This window comes from Sparus aurata, chromosome 17 (assembly GCF_900880675.1).
Source record: "Sparus aurata chromosome 17, fSpaAur1.1, whole genome shotgun sequence".
Taxonomy (NCBI): domain Eukaryota; kingdom Metazoa; phylum Chordata; class Actinopteri; order Spariformes; family Sparidae; genus Sparus; species Sparus aurata.
This window is the reverse complement of record NC_044203.1, coordinates 10,925,168-10,950,937: the sequence shown is the minus strand read 5'-3', so window position 1 is coordinate 10,950,937 and position 25,770 is coordinate 10,925,168. Positions and strand designations below refer to the sequence as shown.

At 40.4% G+C, this 25,770-nt stretch overlaps 1 protein-coding gene across 1 annotated transcript; it reads right to left on the bottom strand.

Moving 5' to 3' along the window:
- Window positions 1–994: 994 nt before the first annotated feature.
- ibtk (inhibitor of Bruton agammaglobulinemia tyrosine kinase) lies at window positions 995–25,770 on the bottom strand. The gene is made up of 29 exons (XM_030393943.1): window positions 25,521–25,770; window positions 23,812–24,702; window positions 23,519–23,615; window positions 22,380–22,504; window positions 20,784–20,894; window positions 18,843–19,013; window positions 18,455–18,572; window positions 17,595–17,775; window positions 16,787–16,910; window positions 16,304–16,481; window positions 15,860–16,013; window positions 14,368–14,752; window positions 14,005–14,261; window positions 13,832–13,918; window positions 13,665–13,747; window positions 13,463–13,500; window positions 13,247–13,343; window positions 13,020–13,121; window positions 12,125–12,242; window positions 11,720–11,780; window positions 9,570–9,697; window positions 9,274–9,386; window positions 9,028–9,173; window positions 8,733–8,851; window positions 8,330–8,428; window positions 7,924–8,079; window positions 6,285–6,485; window positions 2,650–2,785; window positions 995–2,220 (listed from the first exon to the last, which is right to left on the bottom strand). The coding sequence occupies exons 2-29, from the start codon at window positions 24,133–24,135 to the stop codon at window positions 2,095–2,097; spliced, it is 4,035 nt and encodes a 1,344-aa protein (XP_030249803.1). The 5' UTR covers window positions 24,136–24,702; window positions 25,521–25,770; the 3' UTR covers window positions 995–2,094.

Below are 25,770 nucleotides of genomic sequence, written 5' to 3'. Positions count from 1 at the left end.
TGTGCACTAGTAGACTATTAATCATGTTTTTTTGGAGCGTCTCTTGTGTATGTAAACATCATATGCTATAAGGCGAGTTGCTTTTCAGAACCTGGGAAAGCTCTTATCCTTGTTTTTGAGAGACATGAATAGCATACCAGCCGTGCTCTAATAGAAACCAGAGTACTGTGGCATGTTAAAAGATAAGTTCACCCAAAAATGAAAAAAAAAAAAATCCAGTCATTATCTCTTTGTACAGTGCAGAGTGAGTGACGCGCGGAGAAGTCAAATGCACACAGATGATTAGAAACACGGACTGTTAGTCATGTTAACAGGCATGTGTTGAACCAGGTTCCTCTCGATCCATGCAAATAAGATTAAAACCAGTAAAAGGCCCAAGAGGAGTGCACATGCTCAACTGTATTATGCAGGCTACGTTCTCATGCCACAAGGTCTAATTTTAAAACATGTACTGCGGCACTCCACCTGCAAAAACACTACATTTTCATTCAGAGCACAAGCGCAAGTCCTTCTGAAAATTCCACATGGGTCTCCAGGCCCGTGTACATTGTGGAGTGATGTAAAGCGGCAGAGTTTAATTCACGCGTCATCCCCGCACCGTCTAATAGATCCTAATCTGTAATTAATATTTCCCTGAACGAGCCGCCTCTCCCTGACTTCCGATGTGATGCTCTACCTGTAATTACAGCCAATAAAATCCCTAAATCGCCACACTCGCTGTTCAGATCAGGGTCATCACAGTTAATCACAGGCTGAGACTTGATAATGGTCTTTTGCTCATGCAGGGCGAGTAAAGTGTCAGAAGACGGGGAGATTAAATGTTATCTTTATTAAGATGCAGTGAGAGCCACATTTCTCGGTAGAGCACCAAGTCTCCGCTGTTAAGAAAGAAAAAAAAAAAAAGGGGGGGGGGGATTAATTGAGAAAATTTAATTTGTCTCTCCTTTCAATCGTTCCACTGCAATATAAACTGAAATGGAGACAGGAGGCAGGGTCATTGCACAGCTGAGATCATTTATTACATGCCACTTTCTCTTCATATGCTTACATCTCACACACACACAAATGGCATCTGAAGATGAGAGAACATGGTCCAGATCTGCAGTACCTCCCTAACTTACATTGGCTCCAGCAAAAAAAGCTGAAAATAAAACAACTTGGCGTTGAAGAAAGAAAAAGCTGAAGAGAGAGGAAAAAAAAAAAAAAAAGATATTTTAGCTGCTGTATCAGTGTGTAAGTCGTAATCACCGATAAAGGCACACCCCCTCCTCTAGATCACCGTAGCGATAACTTCAAAGGCTGGAACGCCAGTTGAACACAGTCAACCCTACTGAGTGTTCACCATTCGCTTTAACTGCATCAAATAACAGATTTTAAATAAGAAACACATTTTATTCATATTCAAAACACACATTTTCTGATTCCAGCAAGGTTACCAAGTCACTGCAAATCAACTGAAGTAATCAGCCAAAGCTGCAAGTATCCTGAAGAAAAATAAGAGCACAAAAAGAAACTAAACACACTGCCTTGGTTAAGAGCTTACTTTACTTTGCTGATGCTCTGCCACGGTTGATAATTGGCACTCTTACTTTCTTAATCACATTGAGATTCCACTGATTGAACACACGCGCACGCCCTCGAGTTGCTGTACTTTGGACCCATTTTGTGGCGTGAACATTTTTCATTTCTTTACATGTCTTTGGCAGATTTAACTTCACATAAGTAACAATTATTTGGGAACGTTGCTAACTTTTCTGAATTACTGGTTTGCCGAGTAGAGACATAAATCCTACCAGGATGTAAAGAAAGATCAAAGTAATCCAGGACCACATTCAGTTATGAAAAGCACTCACTCTCTTTCACACATACACAACAGAAATTTCGAGCAGCAATAACAAAACTTAAAGTAACACTGCAGAGACAAGTTTAGATCTGCATCAGAACTTTCCCACAAAGGGCAGGGCGAGTCAGAGGTGCATCTCATCTTGGACTGATGGATCTGATGATGTTTCGGGGACGCTGCCAACAATGTGGAGTGACAACTGTGGGGGATGTTCTCACTTTGATGGTATGTACCAGCTGTGCTGTTTAATATCAATGTTTGTTCCACGTCGGAGCTGCCATAGGACCTCTGGAAGACCTCTCTACAACTATCAGCTCATCTGGGTTGTCACGTGCCTTATAATGGATGAGGAGGTCTTGGATTGCCCGTTCTTCAATCTACAAAGACAGAGACAAAAAAAAGGAGATTGAGGAAGGGTTATTGCGGGCGACTAAACCACGCTTCATTTGAGGGTAATAGAGAAAACGCTGACACTGAGAGCTTAAAGATGATATAAGTGTTTTACATAATGGCAACCAGAAAGCCACAAGAGGGAAAAAAAGCTGTTCTGTGAAGGCGCTGACAGAATCCTGGCAACAGCAGGAGGAAGAGCACAGAGGGCTGTCAAAGGACAAACTTCGTTTCTAACAGGAATGTGATATTCATTCAAAAAATGTCTTCCAGATAGTTACACATGCTGCGGCCATACCAACCCTGATATTTTCCACTTGTACGCTGCAAACACAAGCTATACATTCAGTCATGGCAGGAGTGTGTATGTGCGGGTGAGTGTGTGAGTACTAACGCGCACAGACAAGTTGCGTTACCTGGATGAGCGCCAGCGGCTTCTCTCGGCTGCGGATCAGCGCAGCTTCCTGCTGCTTCTCCTCCTCAACGATGGAGGCAAAGGTCACCAAGGAGGAGGAGAGGGGAGGGCTGCCCACTGCACCCAGCACCCAGGGCCTGAGGGGGAGAGACGGGTGATGCAGAGAGAAAGAGGAGAGGTATCAGTGCCTGCGCTGGGAAAGCAACACGAGTCGAAGTGCGTGGACAAAGGTTGAGTCAACTACTACTGACAAGCTCCTGTGTGAACTGCCGCCTGTCCACCTGGCTTTCACAAATCTCCTATACGATTACAAAACAGCACTGAAGTTAAAGTCTTTATTACACAATACTGAGACGGTTCTCAGTCAAGTTTCAGATGCAGACAAGATTTTGATCGTTGTTCTTCTCGACCCCTAGTGAACAGAAGAATCAAATCAGAAGATTGTGTAATACGAAGAGGACCAGTCATAAAAACTCTTTGGTCCCTATTGAAGAGTTCAGGTCTAAAGTATACGAGACTTCGGACGGGGTTCCACAGGGTCTGAATCTTGGTGCCATTATATTTAATTTCTACATGCATCGCTTCCCTTCAGAATGGATGCCCCCCAAAAAACCCACACCTGACATCTTTGGATTTACACCTACAACTCTGTTTTAACAGCAGCTGATGAGCTACAAATGGAGGAAGCTTGTCGTTAAGCGTGTAGCATAGTCTATCCAGTGTGGTACCGAATGACATTGCCACAACTGGGTGCACATACAACTTACAAGCTTGTACAAAACAGCATACAGACCTACATTAAGTAAGAGAGGTTGCATCACAATCAGTGGCAGAGGGGTGTAATACCAGAGAACCTCTCTGTTTCTCGGCAGAGCAGGTGTATGTCAGTAGATGAGAGTGGTGGAGCACAGCAGATTGTCTATTAGTTAAATCGATCACAGATGGCATCGTTCTCTCAGACAGATGAGCAAAATAAAAGTAAAACATTTCAAAAATTGAGCCGCCCATGTAAATACTATGTGTGGGAAACACTGATATGCTCCCAGTCATTCATAAGTCATAATATTTCTGAATTGTTTTTCCTGTTATAATTATGCTTTCACTTCCATCATAATTAAAAAAGAAAAAAAGATACAGAGCATTGACCAGATTAATCACTTTATAAGTTTTATGTTTCATGTTCTATTTCTTTTCATGTACAGCACTTTGTTCCAGCTATGGCTGCTTAAAGCGCTTTATAAATAAAGTTGAGTTGAGTTGAGTTAATGTCCCACAACAACTCCAACTCAATTGGGACAGAAGTACATGTTAACACAGGTGCTGTTCCTAACCAATTTTTTTTTTTAGGTTTTTAATTGACAACATGTATTTCAGTAGAAGAATGCTGCAATGCTGCTTTGCCTAGAAGCTAAGCATTGGGGTGATGAGATAATGATTTTTCATTTGTCAGCCAGCAGTTGCCTATTTACACATCAAACTTCCTGCTGTTTGCAGAGAAATTAAACAACCCTATGAGTGGTTAGAGGAAACCAAAACAGTTCAAAACAGTTACAGGCTGGAAAACTTGATCCGTAGGAAGTTTAAAAGATTTGTAGAGCTGAGGGGAGCTGCAGAATTGTTGATAATCGTGTGTAGATTCAATAAGATAGTCTGTTTTCACCTGTCACATCATCATTACAGGCATTGTTATTTTTAAAATACTGATTACAGGCATTTTAAAAACATAACTAGAACACTAGCCTTATTTATCTGTATCTTAGGTTACTGTAATAATCTGGGTCCTGATTTATGCCCAAAAGACCTTGTACATAAAGATGAAGACAAAATCTTACAGCATGTACATAAAAAAAAAAAAAGTGCTTTGCCCCAAAATATAATGTTGAGCCGCTTGTACAATATCAAACAGCCAGACCTCTTAGATCCTCTGCAAAATATCTCAGATAGTTGGTGAACAAAGTGTGAAACAAATCAAGAGCATCTGGCATTTTTCTAGAGCCTTCCAACATTTTTTCTTTTAAACCTATATATTTTCATTCCTATTTCCAGATAAATAAAAAATATTTTTGTTTCTTTTCGAGCTTAAATGTTTGAACAGCAATCTGAAGATGCCTTGTTTATGACTTGTGCTATATAAATAAATGTCCCTTTAAATACAATAAACGTACTTCCCAACAAAAACAGACTACCGATCGACAGTCGTAGAATATAAATATTCAGAAAGGAAATATTTCAAAGTACACAACCTGTCTTGCTTTTCCCTTTTCCACTGGGATCCTGAACATCTATTTGAAATGACATGTGAAATATGACATGTCACACAGATGACATGAACTCCCTGCAGTCTGATTTGTGTGCGCATGAAGTTATTTCCTACTTCATAGTTGCTACATGAGGGCTGGAGATGCACTGTAGTCATATTTTTGTTATAAATACTGCCAAAAGCATTACTAATCACTCACCATGATGAATGTGAGTCATATGGAAAATGGAATCTGTTTTAATCTGGCCAAGAGACACCTCTGACTTGTTTTTCCCCCTCCTTATGTCCTTCCATGAACATTTCCACATTTCCAGACATTTAATAAAAGTATGAATGCTTCTGTATTAATTCAGACTTGGGATATGGAAACAGTGTCCCAGAAAGCACACATGAGAATATGCAAGGCTGCCGCCTCTTCCCGAGCCTTGATCTCATCCGCCTCTCTGCTCATCCAAATACCGAGAGGAACCTGAAACCTGCTCCCTGTTCTGTATGATCCGTTGTGACATGAGACCTGCCCTTATCAATACTGATTAACATCACCGGTTTCACTAGAGTGACTCACACAGCTGTTTAATATCTACAAGTCTGCTCTGAAGACTGCAGCATGAAGCGCAGGGAAACCAACAGCAGCGGAACCATGATATCAGATACAAGAAATGCACCAAAAAAGATTATGTCCACTTCTCAGAGGCCTCCATCAGATATAAATACCAAAATAATCTGCCTTCATGGACAGTTGTTGCACGCAACTCAAATAGAAATGAGGATTTACGGACCGGAGCTCATGCTGCCGTGTGTGTGTTCCGTGTTTGTCCAGCTGTCTGCGGACGTTGTAAAGGTCAGGCTGACTCAGTGTCTGCGGGCAGGTCAACCCAGCTGTACTGGGTCATTTCGAGCTGTTCACCTCACTCGGACCAGAGCATCACAACAACCTCCATCAGTCTCACTTGAGGAGATCCAGTCAGTCAGCACTGACATTCGACAAACTGACCGATCAGACTCAGAACTCCACATTTCATAATGTTTTGCTCCTTGTAACTTCCCTTTTCAGGTTTCCCTTTTTTATTCAAAGCCAGTGTATGTTTGCATCAGATCAGGTTGCTCCACAAAATTAAAAAAGTCAAATGTGGTTCTGCATTTTCTCAATCTGATTATAAAGGAGCAACGCATGAGGGTAGATATAGATTAGGTATTGTAATGAGGTTAGTCAGAATTGAGAAGTTAATATGGTATGTTTTCTTTTGTCTATATAGTGTGTGTGGGCTGCTGATTTCAACCTGAAAGCAGTTGTATGAAGACACCTCAACAGTGCCACCTAGTGGAATACAGATAAACAGAACAGAAGTAAGTCAAACAAGTGACTGGATACTGACCCGGTGGGTCTCTCCGGCTCGCTGCTTTCAGCACACTTGAACGTGACCCTCCTGGTCACAGGTGTAGCAGTGACGGGGGACCCCTGGGCACTTTGGCCCCTCTGGACACCAGTTTGTGCCACTCCGATCAAGCGGTTCTCCTCCTCCTCCAGCAGAGCTCGGAATGAGCACGAGGAGGGCGGGGACTGCACTGCTGTTGCCCTGCAGAGGAAACAAATAACAGTAAGAAAGAGAATGTATAACATATTAATTCACATTAACAGTATAAGATCATTGCACTTGCTACTCCTAGCCTTTTTTTCACTGTATGCCTAAAAAGCTTAAGTACACTAATGTAAATGTATCTTCGTATAAAACGCTGTTAATTCTACAACATAAAGAAGGTGAGTGTGTAGGGAGGATTTATTGTCAGAGAACAACCATTATTTTATAGCCAGAAGCTTTTGTTTCCTGCAGAAGTGATCATGTTTTATAACTCGAGTAAATGTGCTGATTTATCTCACAACACAATGACTACTTGGAACATACAGAACTTTGTCACTTATATAACCATTATAGACAGACTTTGGAATCTGATCTGATCACTTTTGGAGGTGCTGATCAGTTTACATTCTACACTCTGAAAGATGTTTTTTTATGCACAAAAATGAACTCTGCAACCCAGTCCGACTATCACGATAACAAAGTAATGTAACTTGATTTTGTTACTTTTGGATAACTTCAATACCAAATATTCAAAATGAAGACAAGAGTAAAAAAAAAAACTAAAAAAACTAAATAAATCCCAACTAAGGAAAGCGGGGTCATGAAAGCATGAAGATAAATTGGCAGTTTCAAGATTAACTGTGGTTTCACTTGAGACCAGAGTGGTGATTGTCACTGTGCATGGTGATGTATTGTTCTTCATGATAAAATGTATTATAAGCAGGACCTATAACTTTTCAATTTAGTTTAGAGTGATGATTTGATGGCAGTAAAGTTGTTGCATTTCATCAGCAGGCATTCTGTGGCATTACTCGCTGCAGGGGCTAGAGTCATTATAATCATATCAAATCAATAATGCCATCAATGATTAATACGTTTCGTTGATCTGCATACCTGCCAAGCTCCAGATTTCATAACCTAAATCAGAGGAATCATGAGACGGTTTTAGGGCAGCAGAGAGCATCATGGTAACCATAGTAACTGACTGTCAGTCCTGTCTGCACTGTGGTCCACAGGACAGGGAGAGACTGCTGCCAGAAAAGCCGCCGACTCTTGTCAGTGTCCTCTTTTTGAGTCCTTGTCAGTTATGAATTTGTTTTTTGGCGTGAGAGCATGTGAAAAGTGTTAATTGGGTGAGTCTCATGGTCAATGCTAAGAGTTGGCAGCCCTATTAAAAACTGCAATACTGATATGATACTGAAAAAATGTATAAGTAATTTGATTAATTATTTTTTTCTCAATATGTTTGTGGAATTAGAGTTACCCTTCTGTATCCTAATTATGCAATGCTGTTTCATGTATTGTTTCTACTGCTCCAAATATAACACCCCTGATTTTAGCTACTTTAACCGTAATTGTCATATTCATTGAGAGTTACCAAAAAGATTTTTGTCAACATCTGTGAGTAGTGGACTTCAAATTTGGGCTCACTCACCAGGCCTTCCCACTGCTTTTGGATGGGGTGCCTGTGGGGGTTGGTTTGGATGCACTGGACTCCACACTGGCCTCCTTGTTGGCCATGGCCAACATCTTCCTCTGCTTCTGGGACAGTTTAGCAGGAACAGGGGAGTGCTTAATGCTGGTGTTGACACTGCAGGCAGGAGGAAAAATATCTGTTAGCTGAAGTATACAACAGTGAAGACATAAGGTTGTGTTGTGTGGCGAAACAGCTTTCCTTCAGACTTGGACAAAATAAAGCTTCTCGCTATAAATTTGGCAATGGCAGAAATTTAATTTTACAACAATCAGTGATTAATTGATCACCATCGCAAAGTATTCAATGTAAATAATCTGTTTGTACAATACCTTTTCAGATAGAAGAAATACAGGACATCACATACCTTCCAGGGCTTTTAGGAGTCGCTCTGGGGGTCTGCACAGAGTTGGCCTCCATGTCCATGATGGTTCTCAGATCCAAGACTGGGGGAGGACGGGCAGGACTGCAAATTGTAATAACACAGTCACAAATACAGATCTGTTTCTAATTCCAATTTACTAATGGAGATGAAAACATTTCCTCCTTTCTCTCAACCCCCACATCAAAATAAAGTGGGAGGACATAAGGTCTGTTGTTAAAGTCAGGTTAACCCATATCAAATGTCAAACCTGCCTTTCAAAAAATCTAAAACCTCTAATTTCCTCCTCCTGAATGTTCCAGCCAAAGTATTTTCAAAAGACGGAGAAACAACTAGGCAAAAATGAAGCCGTTTTAAAATAAAGAATCATTAAGTATTTTTTTTTTACCAGGGAAGAACCTTGGGGATGGTTTGTGGAGCAGAGTTGGGGGGAGTTGGGAGGCAGTCCCTCAGGGAAGTCGGGGTGCTGGGTGGGGTCTTTAGCCTCTGACTGAAAGCCTTTTCATCCTGCAAATAATAAAAAGACAATTTTTCTTGTGATCTGTAATATCATATCCATCGATCCATGTAAATCCCAAAGAATCACAATAAACACAAGTTAAATATTTGTTTGCTGATTTTTTTAATGATGCACTGACAGCAGCCAGTATGCATGTCTGTTTCATTAAATTTAAGATATTAACCTCAGCTCTGTCATGAAAGATGGGTGATTGAATGTCTCTGGGACTGCCCACTCCCATGTAGCTGCCCTCAGAATCAGATGTGAGCAGCTCCTGCAGAGACTCTGTAGAGTTCGCCTTGCTTGACTTCACCAGGGGCAGTGAGACCACTGAGAGGAAAGACAGTGTGATTATAGCATATTACTCACCAACAACCTGAAGCTGACGTATTTCAAAACCATATAACCTGTGTCTGTGTTTGAAGTCTACCTGCAGCAGGGGGGCTTTGAATGATATCAGAGAGAGTGTAGCCCCCTGAGCTGTCAGAGCGTCGCCTTGGTTTCTTTTTAGCCTTCATCTTGGCCTTCTTTAACAGGATTTCCCTGGAGGGATAATGCGGTACCATCATTAGCACATATCTATCTGGGGCACTAGATTTAAGAAGTTTAAAGTACTTGAAGAAAGCAAGCTTTTCTACAGATAAAATAAAAATACAAAACTCTGCATTGCAGTATAATCAAACATAAGCGACAATAAGAAAATACAGGACATTTCTGTTTGTGTACCTGCAGGAGTGATCCAGTTCTGCTTCTGGTTTAGGGCTGAACGGCGAGTCCAAATCCTCATCCTCATACACACTAAGGTCTGGGGCGCCAGGATACGGAGTGATCACCCTCTTTTGCATGGCTGGGATCTGAAATGAAAAATAAAGCAATTGAAAAATCCAAACAGTCATTGCAAGAAGCTCATCTGCTGACTGAAGCATTTCCAGCTGCCATCTGTCACCAGAATGTGAAAACATTTAGAGCAACATATGAGAACCAAGACTTTAAAAAGAAATGATGGATTCAGTTCCATCAACTGTGCAAAAAGAGAAAGAAAGGAAAAGAATCCACACAGATATTTGAGCATTTATAGATGGACACATCCAGCTTACTTCCTGTTCTCAAGCAGGAAGCTGCACCGAATGTAGCAACCACTGAATAAAAAAAATAACCCTGGTTATCTTAAAATTCATAAAAAGAGTAAATCAGAATTGTGCACTAAGTGTAATGTCAAGGTAGGGAGTTTTATTCATTGTGTCTGGACTTGTAGATACATTGACAAATACTAGCAAGATGTAGAAAATCGACTACAGTTCATTTTTGACATTAAACCTAAAAAAAATCTGGTGTGTCTACTGTTTGGACTGGCGGACACACAACTTAAAAGTGCACATTCCAAAAGACTCTTCTCTATTCTCACTTTTTGTGCAAGGAAGAACATATTGCTGAAATGGATAGACTGTAAACCCCCCACAATAGCTGGATGGCATAAGGTTATTTTTGACATGTTGCCCATGGAATACTTAACATACAGGTCCAGATGTATGACTGAGGTATTCTATCGAATCTGGTCCCCATTCCTGACTTATATTGGTTCAAGAATAGCTACCATTGTGTTGAAGGGCATGGTAGACCATAAGTGACAAAATACAGCATGGATCAACATATAGTGGGCTACCTGAATTACTTTGCACTCGATGTTAATGATGCTGCTGTGGTGGAATGTTAAAACTGGATGCTGTCTCTGGGGGGATTCCCCCCATTCTTATTTTTGTATATCATATATGATTCTTCTGTTTATGAATGATATGGCCCCATCCCCTCATGTTCTTGTTGTTATGGTTCTTTTTGTCTAAGACAGCACTGTTTGTTTGTCTCTGTGGCTGTCTATGGTGGTTTGTGTATATGTATATTCGGCTACTCATAATGACATGTTGTGTATGTGAAGGAGCTGAAACTTTTTTATATCTGTCACACATGGCATAAGCTTCCATTCATGTCTTTCCAGTCTGTTGCCCTATACTTGTATGCTGTTTTTGTCTAATAAAATGTAAAAGCCAAAAAAATAAATAAATAAATAAAAAAAATTCATAAAAAGGAAATTCAGAGAATTTTTTCAGTACACATTATAAATGTTGGAAACTGATTGGTGAAAACAAGTGAAAGGACTTATTACAATATAATGCTGAATTGTGTTGTCGGACAGTTAACGGTTTTTTCACCATTTGTGCTCAACATTTCTGGGCAGGCCTAAAATCGCGGCTTGATGATGCACACACTCAGCATAACCCCTTACACTGTAGCCTTATAAAAACGAGAAGCATCATTAGCATAGTCGGTTCTCGGGTTACATAATTATTACTTTTATATTTCAGATATTTTCTTATGTAATTTGCCTTCAGGCATTCTGTGAGCTCATGCTGCAGTGACCGCACTGTGGACTTTTTGGCCCTGAATTTCACATCTCAGCCTGAGATGAGCCTGCAGTTATCTACAAAAACAGACTATGCACTCATTCTAAGCAGGATTTGAGTCTGTGTGCTTTTCACATTGGAAAATGTGTTACTGTGTCTGAAACTGCTCAAATTTTGATTTGTGGTGTTGACGTACAGCATTCTCAAAATCTAAAATTAAAAGAAGACCTGTGGGATCCTATTGACAGACAAAAACAAAAGTCAGGTTATTATTCAGCGTCTCTCATCAAAATGTAGCCGTCTGTCACCGAGCTGAGCTACCTCTCCTTCAGTGAACACAATTGAATGTCAGAAAAGTAAGAGTCCGGAGAGCCTTTACTCTGTAAAATGAAAGATTGACATTAAAACATTTATGTCATGGAAAGGAGGATGCATATTAGGATGTTTCTAAGGGCGGGGTGAGGCGGGGTGACTCACCATCCTCTTGTAGGCTGCAGAGAGCTCCACTAGCACTTCATCGCTAAGAATATCCAGCGCTCTGAGGGCAACGGAGAAAAGAAAGGGGAAGGCAGACAAACGCATACAGATGAGAAACATATTTTAGTTCTCTCCTGCTGGAAAAAGGATTTCTCCTGCTGTATATCAGAATCTCCATGTCCACATCTTTACTGACTACATACTTAAGATACTCGGTTAGGCTGATGTATTTAGTTATAATGGACACTTTTAATTCATTGAGGCATTGTGTTCACAGTGTTCTATAGGTCTGCCAACCTTTGTAGCTATGAATAAAGACAGCCAAAAACTGAGTCTGAAATACTCTGAATCAATTTGTTTAACATCCATTCAAATGCACATTGGATTGGTTATTCTGATCCTCACTTTGACTCCAGCAGGGCAGCCATGTTGAGCACAATAAACTGGAGACAGGAAAGTTTCAGCTGCTCTGCATTGTACATGGCGGCAAACTCCAGCAACTCTGCAGCATTCTTCAGCGTCACTGTGAAGAGCAAAGCAAGCAGATTTAATTCAAAAATTGCATCTAATAATAGTTTCCATAACTTGTATTTGTAAAATTGTAAAAAGTAAAATAAGATATTCGTGAGAACACCAGAAATCTCAAGAAACTGACAAACGTGAAAAAAACAGCAGCCTGCGAGCAACCTCTCCCAAGCAATTATTATATGTTTGTTAAGTATGTTGTGCTTTCATACATAATTTTTTCTTTCTCCAGTTTTAATTCATTTCAGTCAACTCACAGCAATATTAAAAGAAAATGAGAGCCCTTAAGTGTCTGGAGATTCACAGCACAACAACACTGCATTTAGCATTCTCCTGAACAACTGAAATAGCTCAACGCTAGCTTCAAAAAGTAAAAAATCCCCTTTAAATGTGCAGTTGAGCTTATACACTCACCTTCAGACAGGGTGTTTACTGACACTTTTAGCCTTGTAGCTATAGTGAAGATTGTGGCCAAAAATTAGGAAATAACATCTTTTAAAATAAATCTGGGATCGCCTCCTGAGCCTTGGATTATAATGGTGAAGCTGCAAGGAGCGCTTTCATGTTTTTTTCTCAGTTGTTTCTTCTAAGATTCAGAAATTTTTTGTAAACTATGAAACTTCTATCACCTATGGATGTGAGTAGATAATGACATTTCCCATTTTTGGTGAACTTTTACTTGAAATAATTCTGCATTCTCGTCATATGAAATTAGAAATGAATGAGTTTGAAAGGAAAAGAAACATGAAAGGATAAAGGCAAAAACACAACATACAGTTCTCAGTGATGACGACCTCGCACATCTCCTTCAGGCGGGTGATCAGCAGTTGGTCGGCCACAACCAATACATTGCACACAAACTCCACGTTCAGAGACTCTGTCGGACATAAACAAGAGACCGATAAGCGCTAGTAATGTCTGCCTTTTTACCGTTTACTGCAAATTCAGCAAAAAATACATAAAATAATATGTTGCAAGTCAATATAAAACTTGAGAAGTCACCTTTAATAGTAGGAGACTCATCTGTGTAAATATACTCGAGGATGACCTGCAGGATCTCAGAACTAGTGGGCAGCTCCAGTGCAGTGCAGGATGTGGCCTGTGGGGGGCACAAGACAATATCACTATCAGTACCAGCAGTGATGATTTATTGCGAGCATCCAGACCAGTTACACAGCGGATAATAATAAGGTGGTGTTAGATAAAAAGCTGGTATACCTCAATCCAGGGGTTTCCAAGCATACTATTAAAGTATTCTGCAGAAAAGATGGAAACATTCAGAACATTTTGTCAACACATTTTCTGTATTTTCAAAACAGCCATTCAATTTCAAAAAGCATATCAATGCAAAGTAACTTTTTTTCTCTACCATTAAGAACGAATGAGAACATCTGTGCATTTGCCGCTTTGTTGAACTTACCGAGTCTTGCACAGAGGACACATTTGTGACATGGAAACTCTTTGCCATCTTCAGATTTCAGAGTCACATCACAAAGATAGGAGCTGTACAGACAAAAAGTATCACAGATATCAGAAAACCTTACATTTAAAAATGTGTCATTTGCAATCTTGTCGCACGATACGCACCATTTTTTCTGGTAGAATTTGGGTTTGTTGCCAGTTTTCTTGTTTACGACATTGATCTTTCCATTTTCATATTTGACTCCGTCCAGTCTGTGATGAAGCACAGAAAGCATGATTAATTAGACGTGACAACAAAACTGATCTCGCCTCAGGGTTTGGAGCACACTGTGTCTCACCGTGCAGACAGGCTTCCCAGGCCCAGCTTTTTTGCAACACCCTGAAAGATTTTCACGGGGTTGGCTCCTCCATCGTTGGCCCCAGTTTTGTCACCTTTGCCTCCTTTCCCCTTCTTGCCAGGCTTGGCGCACTTGCTCTTGGCCTTGTCACCATCTCCTTTGGCTGCAGTGGGAAGGGAGCGGTACACCTCCAGGGCTGAACGACCTCTCAGGCCCAAGTCCTGCAGGCTGCTGATAAGCCTCTCCTGCTCAGAGTCCTGGCCAGGATAGAACGGGACAATGGAACACAATATTTGTTAAATAACTGCAACTATTCAAGTCTAATGCAATTTTTTGGATAGATTAAACAATAGTTTTACCCACCTGGTTTTGTCCCATCAGTGCCCCCGACACTCTCGGCCGGGCACCATGCTCCAGAAGCTCACAGGAGTCTGTGTAGATGAAGTGCAGGGCGTATTCCAACATGTCTGCCGGGATCTTCTCCAAAATGATTAAATCACAGCCCACGGCATCTTCGCTCTTCCTCACTTCTGCATCAAGCTCCTCGTCGTCCCCGCAATGCTCAGAAATGAACTGTTTTCGGAAGAACTCTGACCTCATGGACAGGATGTACTTGTGGGCCGGGAAGGTGCGATCACCGGCCTGCAGTGTCACATCGTGAATGCTGTCCATTTCGTCTGCCTCGTCCAGGAGGCGTCGAAAGTGTTGGGTGAAGGAGGATGGAGAAATGATGGGAATCTCATACAAGCTGGGTTAAAGACAAAAAGAAATTATTAAACATTAATTATGAATTACCATTTAGAAAACATACATCAAGAACACAAGCACAAAGATCATCATCTGTGACAACTGAGGTAATACATCTTTAAAAGACCAGGTGCATATTTGCATAAATAAATGTAAATAGAGAGCACATGTTTTTAGCATCAATCAATTTAGCATAAGACAGCAAATGCAGAAGTTGCTATATGTCATCAAAAGAGAGGGGCTCATGCTGTGACAACAGTTCCAATAAAGCACTGTGTTTTATCAGAGGGGAAATGTAAACTAAAATCTAAAAATAAACACAATTAGACACAGCCAGATAAGATAAATAGCCCACAATGTGCATTATTCCAACCAGCTAAAAGTGCCAACATAACATTACTGAAGCCCTGGGGAGATAATGCTTTTTAAGTCAATCAGTTTTTGCTTCTTATATCTTGAGAAGATGGGTTTCAACCTCTAGATGGCAGCGTTATGTGCTTTAAATGTAAGATAGGACTATGTTTCATCTACTTCATCTCTTCTCTGACTTTGGACTAACATGCAGTAGTTAGTCACAAGGACACCAAGGCTAGCATTCCTCGCCAGCCTAATAAAAAGCCTGCTTTAATGGCATTATGACTTCGCTAAAAATAACTACATGGGTAATGAAACATTATAATTAATAACAGAGTCGAACAAAGAGGACGGTTAAGAAGAAACAAACATCACAGAGGATCCTCCATTCGGGATTAGTTAGCCTCCTCTATCCACTGATTGGATTTCATACCCGACGCCTGTTCCCTAAAAACATCCAATGATGATTTCAGAAATGTATTTCTCCTAGTTTAATTATAACTCAAATGTCACTTGTCATAGTTTTACCATTGTTTACATAGGCTGTATTTCGGATTGGTTTTAATTAGAATTTGCCTGCTTAAAGTTTTATCAATGCAGCTGTCTACACTGGCTGCAAAACAGCTTGCACTTAGTAGTACTCGCACTTCACATGTGGAACTGGTCCCAAAGCATCTTTTTAAGCTTTTTAGACTTCCGACACAAGTGCACCATTTCGTGCAGCATTTTCTATGGTTCAAGGGAGATTTCCCACCTTGTTTTGGGGTCAGACTGAAGCACTCCAAAGTTTCTGCCTTTAGAGTCCATAGTGACGCTGACAGCTCTATGGACATAGGGAAGTTTCTCCAGGCGAATTCGCTCGTACACTGTCCCCGCATCTGAAGGGCCACAAACCTCCACACTGACCTCTGTAAGATTACAAGAAGCAGACTTTTAGAAACTTGCTTTAATGATGCCCTTCGGCCAATGCCTTTTACTTGACTGTTGTGTTTGTTGTCTTTTCTTATGCATTTTCAAGTTTATTAGAGATGAAACGGCAGCATATAAAAGCCTGTTTCAAATATGCCAGCACAAGTTTACGGTTTAGTATCCGATCAAATTAAACAGCTGTCACTGAAATCACTTGTAACAACAACTAACATATGCACAACATTAGCCAAGTTTATAATTCAGTTTAAAGTGCAACTAGATTGCTCACCTTTCTTCTCCCCATACTTCTTATATTCTCCAGCCCACACGCCACTGAAGCCCTCCCCCTCCTGAGTCACAAACATTATGTCGTTCTTGCTGAGAGCTATGTCCGACATGAAAACCTGACGCCCATACGCCCACCGGCACTGTCTCACTGAGCTGCCGCAGGAGCGCCAGCAAAACACCTGACAGATAGAGGGAAACAGGAGGGAGAAAATGTACGGAAAGTTACAACAACATAAGTGTTAGTCACCATTTTCATCTATAGGACCCCATACAGGCTGGCTGGATTTGGGATTGTATAACAGTAACTGTACCCTTGGTTAGATAACAAGAGAGGAAGTGAAGCAATGTTAAAAATAACAATGTTATATGTTCTCTCACTGACGCAGGAGTGAGAGAAGTTTTATGGTCACACTATTAAAGTAGTGCTTTTCCCCAGTTGGGGCCTTATTAACAGAATAAAAAGCATTTTTAAAATTGCGCTTACCCTCCCAGCCTCATCTAATGCCAGGATCGACACCTTTTCTCCTCCTCCCTCGTTTAGGATCTGCGGAACCACACGGTGGTCCAGACTACCACCGCTGACCAGAACCTTCTTGATGTTCAGCTGCCTGAAAGACGCCAATCAAAACCATAAAATATAAAAGTGTCATATTTAAAACACAAGTGTAACATGCAAATTAATGCATTTGCCATCAGTGGATGAAGATCTACATTTTTTGGTGTAGGAGGCGTATTCAATCATCACTGCTGATTTCTTGAACATCAGCATTCAGGTAAATCCATTGTTATGTTATTGCTATTTAACATACACTTAGCCCAACTACCCTTTCCAACAAAAACATATTCACAGCACTATACTATGCTAATAAAAAGAACCAGATAAGACAACTGTGTCCCATTCACTCTCTACTGCCATTCAAAGTAGGACTGATTAGAATACCAAAGGTGATGCAGAACTGACAGTTGTGCTTTAAAGGGTGCACATGTCAATCGAATCTAAAAGCATGGAAAAAAATCGAGAACAACCTTTAATTCTTTCCAGAGATTATATCTACATTAATCTGACATCACCAGATGCAGTCTTTTGTTAGTTAGGAATAAGTATTGGACATTAACAAGAGACTTCCTCACTGCTTGTGCCAAGGTACGCTTTACTATCACAGACAGTGAAATAATTAACTGTTAAAAGTCTTTTATTGGCACTGAATCGTCGTCATATTTGTTCACTAAAGAGAAGTTAGTTGCCTCATTACAGTGTTTTGCCTTGTAGTGAGTTTTAGCATCACATTCACCTTGAAGCCATTTTCTTGCACTGGTAGTCAGCCAACAAGTAGACGTCCCCCTTCTCCGTCACGACTACTGTTGCTCCATCACTAGCTGCAACCATAGCTATGGTAACATCCTTGTGGTGCAGGGCCGATACCTGTCGAGGGGCTGTCACACACTTCTCTCCATTCGGATCCAGCAAATAACCTGGAGAGAAACACACAATATATTGTACATGAGCATATCAGTGAGTACCAGCAATTTGTTTGAAATAAAAAAAAAACAAATATTAATCTCCACTTTGATGAATAGAGGAAAAAAAAACACATTTAGCTAAGCTTGGCCTTTTTTTAATATACAAGTTTATCATAACACAAGTCTGACATCAGAGAGGAAATTATAAGTATACATGGACACTGTCAGCGCAAAATATTAAAGTAGCGTTAGATTTAGTACGTCCCACAACAGACAGAATCAAATTTCAACAAATCTCTTCAGTTATTAGGGGAGTCAGGAACATCAACAAGGTCGACATCTTATCATTCCCTCCAGACAAAACCTGCTTGTCCAAGTATGGCAAGTGTGAAGGACAGTAACGAGATCAGCTCTTGCCAATACACAAACTACATTTCTTTATATCCATACATTTTGACCAAAAGAGTCTTTTGTGTCATCTCATGTCCGCCCCAACCACCATACCCCTCTCCTACAGATGTAAATTAACATTTGTACTGCTCTACCATTGCTACAAAATGAATATTCAAACTAGTGGACTATATTGGTAAAATGTTTTACCACTTTACATACACATCTACCACAACAGCTCATTTACATTAAGGATCTCTTGTGATCCTAGCTTTGCTGCCATTACAATGATAAGACTTACCCAGCTGGCCTCCATTGAGTCCCATTGTGTAGACGGCCTCCCTGGTCCAAAGCACTGTGTGGAACCTTCCAGCAGCAACTCCGATCACCGTCCTGCCTTTTAGCGTCTTGGAGAATACCTACATACACAGCATATAAGACAGAGACTGAAACTAAACATTAAAGATAATTCTCAGCGTACATGTTGTAGAAACTACTAATCAATCTCAAATAAATACTTTATATACAATTTGATTTTTTTTTTTTAAATGGACAGCTGCCTGAAGAAGTCTGTACAGTGTCATTTCATTCTGAACTAGCAAATTTCCTTTAGCACACGGACAACAGTTGTTACATGCACTGCAAAATGTCATCAGTCCCTTTCCATTAACCTCCCTGCTACCTCCTACCTGTTTAGGGACATGTGCTGCGGCGGGAGGAGGAGCCAGACCGAGCTGGTGAAAGGTGTTGAGGCCAAAAGTGTAAACGTAGCCTTCTTCTGTCAGCACCACCGTGTGGTCTTTAGCTGCCGCCACCTGGGAGCAGTGGTGGGACATGAGACCCTCCACCATCCGAGGCACCTGTAAAGAGAAGTCGATGAAAACATAGAATGAAAAAAAAAAAAAAAAAACAAGGTCACGTTTCAGCCTTTAGTGGATTGATAAAAAGGTTTTGAAGACAGACATCATGCTATGTTTGAATTTTAATGGGTAGGGTAATATCCTGTGCATTATACCGTCTTATTTATAACCATTTTCAGACAGTCGCTTTAAATGGCACCGTCACAGCAGGAGTCCTGTTGTTTTCTGTTACGTGCATTTCTTTTGCTGCAGCTAATGTAAAAGGACAGGTCTGGTCAGTTTATTTTTAAGAAATTGTAAACAAAACCCATGATATACTAAAACAGACAATGAAATGATCTTACTAACAAGTTCTCATTGGGTATCCATATTTTACCTTTACAAAAGTAATAAATTGACAATGTAATAAGAACTGTGCCAAGTCAACTAAATGTTTATTATTCAGGCAGTAGTTTGTGATGGTGTTATACTAGACGACATTTTACTCTAGTGTGTTTCTAATATTTTTTATCCGTGATGTTTGTAAATGGGACGGTCAAAACAATAAAAACGCCCCTCAAGATGATGTAGTGTACTTCAACACCGCAGCGAACTACAACCTCAGTATCTTTGTAATGGACTACATGAGATTTTACAGGGGTACCTAATAAAGTTTTTAATAGTGGAGACACTTCCGAAATGGCATTTAATCACTGAATCTGAAGAAGTAAGTCTCCCGGCTGAGGGAGGAACCTCCATTTTTATCAGTGGTGTACAACACATGACTGCCTGCAATTGATTAATATTTCTATCAGGCCTTTAAACATGATGGGTAAGTAAAAACAGCTTTCAGCATCAACAAAGCAATGTGCGCAAGTGTTATAATCACATCGCAGGATGTGCAATGTCAAGTAAGGCCAATTAACTCAAACATGTCATGCTTCAACTTTTTTGCTGGTTGATATGAAAGCAAAACGTACACAGTGCTTATTTTCCATGTCTACAAGGGAAGTCTTTATATTATATAATTTAGTGCAATTCAAGCGTTCTTGGATACATGGCAGTTTTTTTACTCGTTACTGTTATGCTGGCTCTACATTGCACGGCAAACTACAATCATTCTTGATCCATTTATCAACCAAAGGAGGGCCCATTTTAGTTGCTTGATGAAATGCTGAAATTGCCCTCATTATTCTAGAGTTATAGTATTCTTTACAGATAAAACCATGCAAGTTATCTGGTGAAAGTTCCTGTATTTTTTCATATCACAATGTCAGTTCTTTTCCAATATTGTGCAGGTCTAGCTCTTTATTCAGACAGAATCATTAACTAAGGTGTAACCTGAGACCTCTTTCATGGTCTTTAAATCTAAAAACATTCAAGACAAATACAAAAAAAACTTAATATGTGGTTAATATGCTTCTTTATGACAAGCTGGTCATTAAATCAGCTTAAAAGTAGAGCAAAGATTGATCAATAGTAAATTAAATGCCAACTATTGTGTTCATTTTTTACCTGATCTCTTTACCACTCTGAAAGTAAACTGAATACTGTTGCATACAAAACAGGAAATGTGACAAAATCACCTAAGGGCTTTCTGAAACACTAAAACACATTATTTTAAGAGCCTACAACTAATTGATTGTTCAGGATCGTCAGTTGCACCCCTCTTAAAACAGTGATCATGAATTTTTGATTTGTTAAGATTCATTGCTCATAACCATTCTAAGAAAACTGAAAATATTTTGTTCATCCTGATTCACCAAAATAATGGCCAATAACAAGTCACACCAGATAAGTTTGTTCATCTCCGTGGCCAAGTCGCCCTCCTTGTCCATGTCCACAGGTGAACACCTGGCCTTTCTGAGACAGGAACACGGAATGGAACTTACACAGGACCACCTGCAGGGAGAAAAGGCCATTAAACAGTGCTACATCCAACTGCTTTTGCTTTTAGTTATATTATAATACTATTATATATTATTCTAAAGGGAAAAAAGTGTGTCTGAAGTTTGTGCTGATTAAAGCTCTTGTCATTATAAGTTTGACCTCATAGCAGAGGCTGCGATGCATCTCTTTCCATGTCCCCCGGCCAAGCCCTCTCGTAGTGATAGTAAAACGCTATGCCAATAAAAGGCCAAGGCACAAGTGGAAAAGCAAACATCATTACTAATACATTGCTCCTCCTCAAGCTTTCAATAGAGCCGGAGATGTTTCCCAAAGTATCGCATTGATGTGGACATTCACACACATGCATACACACCAGTGTAGTTCATTTAATTACAAACATGTCATTGTGGAATTAATATTTAACCTCTGGCACCTGCTGGATTGGGCCAGGAAGACAAAGACCATAGGCAGTGCCACTGGGTCATTGTGTGGTCATGAAATGAGATCCATCTGTCCCCCACAAGGCTTTATGAAATTACTCTGCATGACAAGCCCTGCTTGGCACAAAAACACCTCAAACAGAGGGTTTCCTCTTTAAAACGGCAATAATACGGTGACACAAAGCCCCGACTGATCATTTCTTAAGCACACAAACCACATACAAACACAAAGTCTGAAGAAAAGATGAAAATGACAGCATGATTACCACGGTCGTTCTGCATTACTTAATCTACTATAACTAGCACCTGGTGTGTACACACTTCACTGGGGGGTGGTTGCACTGGTGCCAGGAGCTATATTAATCACACTAAGAGCACCCACTTGAATACATGAAACTGTAGCCAGGCGGGTAGCATGGTTAAACCATGCACAGACAAGCTCTACAAAGTCACAAATTAAGATTAAACAGGAGCAGACAAAGCTAATCAGTCCTGGCCTCACACACAAACTATGCCCTCAGTTTGACTCCAAGTTACTGATGCTTTCTTTTTTCCCCCTGATACCCTCACCTCCTAAATCGAGTCAACCATGAACAATGCCAATGGGCCCAAAATATGCCTAAGAGAATCATTGTATATGTGTATACAAGCATCAAATCCATTTATCAAAAAGGACAATTTGAAACTCCGAAGCATAACCAATATTTCTACATCTCTGCTTTCACTTTGAGAATGTATGAGTCAGTATGAACCATGCTTTAAGGAAAAAAATGTTTTTCAAATGCTGATTTACCCTGAAGAGAAGGTTGTGTAATACAAGACGTTAGGGAGGGAGTGTTTTGCTGGTTTACCCAGGTGGTGTGTCTTATCCTGGGTACCCATGTGCATTGGCTGTCTTTTTTCTTTTTTTTCTAAATGTAACACATGTTGGCACAGAGACCAATACTGGTATGACACATGCAAGCAGGGTTTTCGGAGTAGGGAAGCCTTGTATTGTATGTAGAAACACACTTACTCCCTGAAGAGCTGAGACATCAGCAGTGTGCCATTAGCCTACCTGCTTGATGTAAACTCCAGTCCTGGCAAACACATCCACGAGCTCGGGGTGTTGTCGGCTCTCCTGATTACCATGCCCGAGACTGAAATTAGTGTTGTTTCCCCAAGTGTACACTTCTGTTGGGTCTGTAATGAAGAAGAAAACACAATTATAAACACAGCAACACTGCTTTCACCTGAAGTGTGATGTAACCACTGATCTTCCATCAAAAGAAGGCCGTTCATAACAAATTTCAACCACAAGGCAATTCAAGGTGTTTCACCTAAAAAATTAAAGTCATTGAGAGGCGAAGTCCGAAACCTTCTGCTGCACCCCATGATGTGTTTTTTTTTCAGAAAGAGTCGAAGGTGGGAGACAAATACATGTTTTATTCTATTTGAACTTTGCCATGAATTACACATATGGCATTTGTCATGCTAAAAGATCATTTTGTACGTAAAGTTTGTGGTAAAGATATTAAAATCACTGTTAGATTTGTGTAAAACAGCTCCGCGAACTACATGGTTTTGAACAATATACACATATCAGCAACCTCTGCAAAGAAAATGTTTCAAAAAGTAGGTAAACATCATAAGAAATCTGGCTATATTGACAGCTGCAGTTATGTAAAATGAAAGTTAGTCAGCTGTGTGAGCTAGCTGATACTCAGGACCGGCTCTACAAGGGTTAGGCTATCGGTTTCGGAGAGTATTTAAAGAGACAACGTCAAATAAACAGCTGTTGGCTGTGCAGTCTTGCTAAATTACACGGTCCAATACTTGACTACTTTTATGATTTCTAGTTTCAAATGAATTGCACAACACACACTTTCTACAAAGTTATTTTCTACATAATGTAAAAAGCACAAATCATAACGGTAAGAAAGACACGCGATATAGGACGTGGACATTCAAATCCCCTGCATGTACAAGTGTGACATGCAGCATCAAACAGACAATTTATGATACTAATAATAAGCCTTGCAACAAAAGGAATATGGATATGCAACAAAAAAAAAAAAAAAAAACACAAAATGTTTGTATTGATGAAGGACACAAGTCCAAAAATGCTGGTCTCTGGTTGGAAATAATGCTTGGTAGTTGAAGTACAGCTAGAAGTCCCTGCTCACTTAAAGCACATAAGTCATCAGCTTTTCTTACCTGTGTTTCTGAACACAACATGAGATGGTCGGTCCTTCATTGTAATGTCCAAGACGGATAGACCCTCCCTGTCCTGGGTGGAAAGGAGTCCGGCATGCTGGGAAAAAAAAAAAGTACAAGATTAGGTCAAATTCTTCAAAATAGCCATGGAATGATCTTTATTTTCTTCTTTTATGGCAATACTTTTTTTACTGCTAAAATCATTCTACCAATTTGTTAAATGGGACCATTTAAATTGGAACACCTTGAACAATATGACAACATATTTTTGGAAATCTGCGTTAAATTCATACCTTGACCAGCGATATGAGACAGTGGATCTGTCCGTAGAACGCGCTACGATGCAGAGCTGTCCAGCCCGACTCCTTATCCTTTACCATCAGGTCAGCACTCTTACTCTCCAGCAGCCACTCCAGTATGGCCTTCTTTCCGAGGGAAGCTGCCATGTGCAGGGCGTTGCGACCAAACTCATCCCGCACAGTAGCTGCATTGTAGCAGTATGAATTCAAAAATGACCGCAGCTTCCCCTCAGAGCCACGCGTCAGTGCCGCTACCACCTGGTCTGCATGCTCAGATGAGCGGCATTTGGGGGTACAGCACGGCGATGCCAGACTCATCCTGACTTTCACCAAAACTTAAAAGTGAACCTTTCTCCCTTTACAATTACAAAGTCCTTAAACAGGCCACCACCCACAATTGCAAACTAGCTAAAAAAACAATCTGATGTGAAATAACACACCAAAAACACAGTCCCTAAACTTGTACTATAACAGAGCTGCTCTCCAATAAGAAAAAAAAGGGTTGAAATGGTTTGGAGTGCTAGAATTGTGCTTGTGTTGAGGTTCCACCGCACCCTAGCAACCCCAGAGGCCCTCTGACTTGTTTCAGTCCACCATTTCAACCAAGAATTGAACACAAACTAAGGTGCTGGTAGCATACAATGGCATCAAGAACTCAATATATACAAAACACTTGTGTGCACTTCATACAAAATCGTACATGGTAATGTTAGCAAAAATAGTTTCTCCTCTATATACTCTTGAATAATTTACAAAAGGCAGCAGTTCCAACAACCCTCCGACCGTCTCGTCCAGCAGTCCAACCATCAAACTTGAGGGGAAAGGCCCCCTTTCCCCCCAAAATGCTCACTTTGCTTTTCAAAACTCCATAATTGTAGAGTGCACCTGAGGGAGGAAAAATGAGAGTTATTGCTCAGACTTTGATTAGTTGGTAAACGCAAAATACAAGTATATATATGTACTTTGTGTGCAGGAAGCAGTAGTAAGATAAGACCAAAATACTGCAAGCACAAAGGTCTGAGCAAGTTTGGCCCAACTACAGTCCTAAGAGGCAGCGAGATCAGCTGAGTTGGCAGGTTTGCTGCACAGATATGCGACAGTGCTGTGCAAATAAAAGGCTTTAAACTTTGCATATAATGTTAGTTTGCACAAGGATAATTTTTATGAGGAAGTGCATTTACGGTAATGAGAGAGATTTTAAATGTTGCCTGATGTTAAAAAGCAGGGTTATGTAACAGGCTAAGTTAGCCGAATGACATAAACTTATTAGTTTTCTGTGTTTCATGCACACCATTCAACCCATTGTATTTTCAGTAAGAAAACCGGGGTGTTGAAAACATTATAAACTTAATTCTTTATTAGAAGAAGCTTTACAGACCATATTTCCCCAAATATGTGACTTGCTTGCTAGCAAGCTGTGCATTAGCACGAGCTAACTGCTATTTCAAGTGGGTATTAGCTCATAGTGGCTAAGCAGGATAACATTAACGTTACACGCCAAGCAACATCACCATGTGCTTTACATTTCCAAATCTGGCAGCAAACACTGAACATTTTGGAAAGCAACTATAATAGCAAGGTTTGAATAGTCTTGTTAGCTGGCGTTAGCTAATTCTAACTTGGCAGCTAGCTCGACTGACACATCATCGACAGCTAACAGTGGAGCTTTGCTGCAGGGAAATTAACGTCGCATCGTTTCTTACCTTCCGCTAGATAAAGAGAAAAGAGGACATGGAGAAAGTTGCATCAACGACGTACATCCAATGTGTCATAACTACAAATAAGAGAAGCTAGCGGTTTATTTTCGCTGGTGCAATTTTTGACAGGACTAGACGCCTGAAACCCCTGCAGGTTATAAGTAAAAAGCGTTGCCAGTGTCGAGACTTCCGATTGGTCGAGGCGTCAGTATCACAATCTTCGATTGGTCCATTTTTGTGGGTGTTCGCTGTGCTC